This window comes from Poecilia formosa, unplaced genomic scaffold, assembly GCF_000485575.1.
Source record: "Poecilia formosa unplaced genomic scaffold, Poecilia_formosa-5.1.2 Scaffold175, whole genome shotgun sequence".
Taxonomy (NCBI): domain Eukaryota; kingdom Metazoa; phylum Chordata; class Actinopteri; order Cyprinodontiformes; family Poeciliidae; genus Poecilia; species Poecilia formosa.
In genome coordinates, this window is record NW_006800114.1 from 1,196,303 (window position 1) to 1,201,418 (window position 5,116).

Sequence of the window (5,116 nt, forward strand, 5' to 3'; positions counted from 1 at the left end):
TTTCCTTTCTTGTGCTTTCCGAGGGCAGCGCATTTGTAGAGGCCTTCGGGGCAAATAAGGAAGTGAAGACTAAACGGCGACGGTCGCCTTGACGCGAAAAGACCTGAGTAATGATCTTCAAACACACGGTCACATTTATCAAGGTGCCAACAGGACTGGCAGGAGAAAACACACGGTTGGGAAAACATTCAGGGATAATGTGCCGAGTTGGAACTGATGGCTGCAAAAAAAGATTTAATTTAAATTATTTTAGCAAAGGAAATCAGTATAAATTTACACCTAATTATTCAATTCGCTTTGTGATACCACTAGTAATCCCACAGCATGATGCGCCACCACCGTGTTTGGGAGTTGTAACTCATTATTATTAGTTTCATCAGTTTTCATTATTATTATTATTATTTTTTTTTAATGTGACATTTTGTTTTAAGTGGGCAATTTTAATCTAATACTTATTTTGTGAAAACAATCCTTTGGAATTGTCAATAGTCTGAAATAAAAAAGCTGACCTTCAAAATCTGGGTCAATAGAAGGACTTTGCCAACAAGTTAATGGCTGAAGATTTTTCTTTTTGTTTGTTTTGAGCTGCTCACAGACTGACACAATGAGCCCTTTTGCTTTTTGCAAAACTTCCCACACTCTCTTGTTATTTTAATGACAAATTTGACAGTGGTGCTCAATGCCAGGTGCCAAACTCTCTCCACAGCCACATACGTGTGTGTGTGTGTGTGTGTGTGTGCGTGTGCGTGTGCGTGTGTGCGGGCGTGTGTGTGTGTGTGTCTTCTCGAGAGAAAAATTAACAAAGACCTCAATTGAGGCCCTTGTTTCCTGAACAAACAAAATAAAAAATCTCTCGCACTCGTTTCCTGTTAATTCATGTGAAACCGGACCTTGATCGGTTCTAAGTGTGACACAGGAATGTTGTGCCACAGACGGCTAAAGGTGAATCACGCAATGGTGCGCCTGCAAAATGAAAATAAAAAATGCGGGAGTTTCCCCCCTGGGTGTGGAAGACTGGAAGTGCAGTGAGTGGGAGGTGCAGAGATGAAGGAATGGCAGCAAAAACAAAGACAGCACATTTGAGGACTTGGGCTGCAAGCTGATGAGAACCCAGTAGTTAAAAGTAAGTTTTAATATTCACAATATTTACTGTGATTTTGAAATGTTTTAATGCGAATTACAGCTGCAGTAGCAAATGAATGTTCCTACCTTTACGTCTGTGTCAATTTGGGACATGTAAGCTGCACGTTGTATATCTCAAATCCATAACAGGAGATGTTTCTCAAGCGGAGCTACAGCTGTGAGATCCTGAGAGGCTTTCACAAACCAAGCTGTTGACAAGGAAACGAGATATTGTTTGCTTCTTTCCCACTGAGGCGGCGTGATTGTTTCCTTTCTTGCCTGCTCTGCTCACCTCTTGCTCGTCAGTCCCACTTTCTCGTTTCTCCCTCCTTCAGTAATTGCTGCTGACCATGTAACGACAGATATGGGGGCAGAGTTTCAAATCTAGTTTTTTTACTCGTACAACAGTGTTGACAACAAAACCTTGACCTGCATAGTTGGTGACCCTAACAATAACCTTGGTCTGGCTATGTGAACATGTTTATATCAGTGTTATGAACATCACCCTGTGCAAGCTTTTTTTTAGTGAACAATAACACAATATTATCCTACAAATTAAGCAGTAGTACATTCAAAACGTTGTGAAAAAAAATCTACCTTTACTTTGAATTGCCTACATTTTTCCAACACAATCGTAAAACTAATTTAGGATTTAACCAATCTAAGAAAGTGATTATAATTATTTCTGTTGATTTCTTTCGACTATTTTTTATTTTTTGTCAAAGCCACACAAGTTTAACACTTAAGTTATATTTATAAAACTCCATTTTAGCCTGGCTAAAGCTCAGCAAAAAATATAGTTTGAAATTAACTAAATTCTAACACATTAATATTGTTTTGCTCACATTGGTTTGTTGTTCAAATAACAAAATAAAATGTTGTCTGTGCGGCGTAAGCTGGTCGTCGACTGCACCAGCTTTGTCAGCTAAAATGCTTGGCTAGCTAGCTATTAGACTTGACTTTATCATTAGCTTAAAGTCTTGTTTCAAACGTCCTCAACCAGATGTTCTTTGGCCATTTGTAACTTCTACACTAATAAATTAAAGAATTAAACCAGGTAAACCAGTGTAACTTGCTTGACATCTTTTGTATGAGTAGATAATTTAATGTTTCTGTTTAGAAATTATGTTAGTTTAAAAGTTAAGTTGTGCTTAAAACAATGGTAAACTTTGACTACAGAAACTTTATCCACCACAAGTTTTAGCTTGACTTTAACATTAATTTGACTTAGTATTAGTGGATTCAAATGTGAATGTAGCAAATTTAATTAAAGCATAAGAATTAATTGTGCTTAGACTTTAGCTTTAATTTAAGTGTAGCAATAGGTTGATGTTAGCATTAGGATTAGGATGTGCCAAAATCTTGTCAAAAAATAAGCAGCTTATAGTGGCCTCTCAGGTCTTTTTTTTTTAAGGACAAAATAAATGTTGTAACACCTTTTTCTGGTAATGACTTTATGTTTCTTTTTTCCAATAGGGCTTTTCCATGGCTGGGCTCAATGACAGCTGCACTGACCTGGAAGTGCTCCTGAAACGCTACTACCTATCTGTTGCTTATGGCATCATCTTTGTAGTGGGCCTAGTGGGGAACATTACATCCATAGGCATCTACCTGGCAAAGCTGCGTCCATGGAAGAGCAGCAGCATCATCATGGTCAACCTGGCACTAACGGATCTCCTCTATGTCCTCACCATGCCCTTTTTGGTCTACTACTACAGCAATGGTGAATCGTGGATGCTCGGCGACTTCATGTGCCGTTTTGTGCGGTTTGCGTTTCACTTCCATCTGTACGGAAGCATCCTGTCTTTGTCCTGTGTCGCAGTTTTCCGTTTTTTGGTGGTGATCCAGCCGCTGAGAGTGGTAGAGGTGCAACAGAAGGTTTGGGGAATCGTTGCCTGCTTGGTTGTCTGGATCGTCTCTGCCGCTGAAGTCACCCCAATGCTTACCTTCATATCCCTGACCCACAAGGACAACATGACATTTTGCATTGACTTTGCTAGCATAGAGTCAGTCGGTAGCATTCGGGAGTACAACTGGCTGCTCACTGTGTTTGGGTTTGCGCTACCGTCAATGCTGGTGTTTGTCTGTTACATCGGCATTGTGAAACGGCTCACTAGTGGGTCCAGCCCCACCACTTCCTGCAGGATGCGAGCGCGGCGAGTCATCGTCCTCATCCTGGTGGTGTTTGCGATGTGCTACCTGCCGTACCACATCTTACGAGTGTTGTGGGTGGAAATTCAAACAAATTCAACAACAAAGTGCATGAAATATGTCGTGAATGCAGCTTATATTATCTCAAGGCCTCTTGCGGGACTCAACACATTCTTTAACCTGGCTTTGTACACTCTCTCAGGAGACAACTTCAGAAAGGCCTTTGTGGACATTTTTTGCCGGGAACAATGGCTCGCCAAAGCAAAGTCCCTGCTCCACCTGAACATCGTGCACCGGGCTGAGACTGACATGCCCGCTGCATGACAAACAAATAATGACTTTTTTTTTTTTATGTAACGAAATTACTGGATGGACACTATTTGTCAGCAATTTCAGACAGTATGTGAATATCACCAGAGTTTGCATCAATGAGATAATAGATTAGCAAATTACCTGAGTTAATTTAAGCTTTCTAATTGTTGCTCTGATTATATGGACAAGTGGAGGTGTATGCTTAGTCATTTTATCTTAGTTAAGTGGTATGTTTCCAGTTTTGAACTATAGCTAATTTCTGTCACATTTTGCTGTACCTTGCCAAATTACTGCCTGTTATAGATCTTGTCACATTAAAATACTGTAAACATCAATACATTTTTTCTAAGTTGTGAAATGGAAAGAAGGCGACACGCTGTTTTCAAATATAACAAATAAAAGTCAAAAATGTGGAGAACAGTTGTACTGAGCACCATTTACACTGCTTTATTACCCCAAATAAAAAAATACAGTTAAACTAAATATGTAAAATGTTTCTTTCAGGTATAGAGGAATCATACTGCTGACTGACTTGAGGAAAACATGTTTTAGTCTTTCATTTGTTTTGATGCTTTCTATTGTGGGGAACCCACGTAAAACTCACCTAATAAACATTCAGGCATAAAGCATGTCACATTGATCTTGTTCCTATTTTTAATAAATTTCAAATAGAAATGTATGAGATATAGGTTTGAGTGGAACCAATATGAGTTAACGTTTCCCCTCTTTTTGAGCCACAGCTGTGCTAATTTTTTGCACGTCCTCAATGCAGCAAGGTTATGATTCGGCCATGAGTTAGGTTAATGTTTTTATTATGTTCCTCATTCTCTCATTATTATAAATGATAAAAGACATATTATGTCTCTTTTTATTACAAGTTGATATTATTTCCCCCAAGGCTTTGGCATTGTCATTGTCACACAGTCTTATTTGAGAATGTATCTCCAGCTGCATTTTTAAAGGGCACTCACAATGTTTGGGAAAAGATACTATAATGACTAAAATGACTTTTGACAGATTGAAAGTGTTTGTTAAAATAATGCCAGGAGCGGCAGATATCAGCAATGATCTTGGAGCAGAAATTGTTAACCGTGTGTCAGATAGTTGAAACTTAGCCGCCTTTGGGTATAACCAGGACATTTAATACAAACACAACACAAAATAGTAAAAGAAAAACAAACAAACAAACAAAAAACGTCAAAGTTTAAGTATGTTAAATATTAAATTAAAACTGAAAGCAATGTAGAAAAGTTACTCACAACTCCTCCACAAGATTGCGCAAGCTTTCCGACCACTAAATGCATTTTATGTTCTTTAATTCTCTGTGGGATGTGAACATTTGTGAAACAATAAACTTTTAGCGACATTACTTTCAGCACTATAAGTGTGCATCACCTTATTTTTGTGGTTAAGTTTATTATAGCGCACCTAAAAAAACAGTAATTCTCAGACCAAACCAGATGGTGGCAGTAATGCACATAACTTGAATGTTAACCCAATAACTAACACAACAACCGAAGAAGTTGTTGTG

The 5,116-nt window shown here is 38.5% G+C and overlaps 1 protein-coding gene across 1 annotated transcript; it reads left to right on the plus strand.

The window, feature by feature from the left end:
- Window positions 1-72: 72 nt before the first annotated feature.
- Window positions 73-4,045, plus strand: LOC103147192 (2-oxoglutarate receptor 1). The gene is made up of 2 exons (XM_007565422.2): window positions 73-1,123; window positions 2,599-4,045. The coding sequence occupies exon 2, from the start codon at window positions 2,608-2,610 to the stop codon at window positions 3,595-3,597; it is 990 nt and encodes a 329-aa protein (XP_007565484.1). The 5' UTR covers window positions 73-1,123; window positions 2,599-2,607; the 3' UTR covers window positions 3,598-4,045.
- Window positions 4,046-5,116: the final 1,071 nt, after the last annotated feature.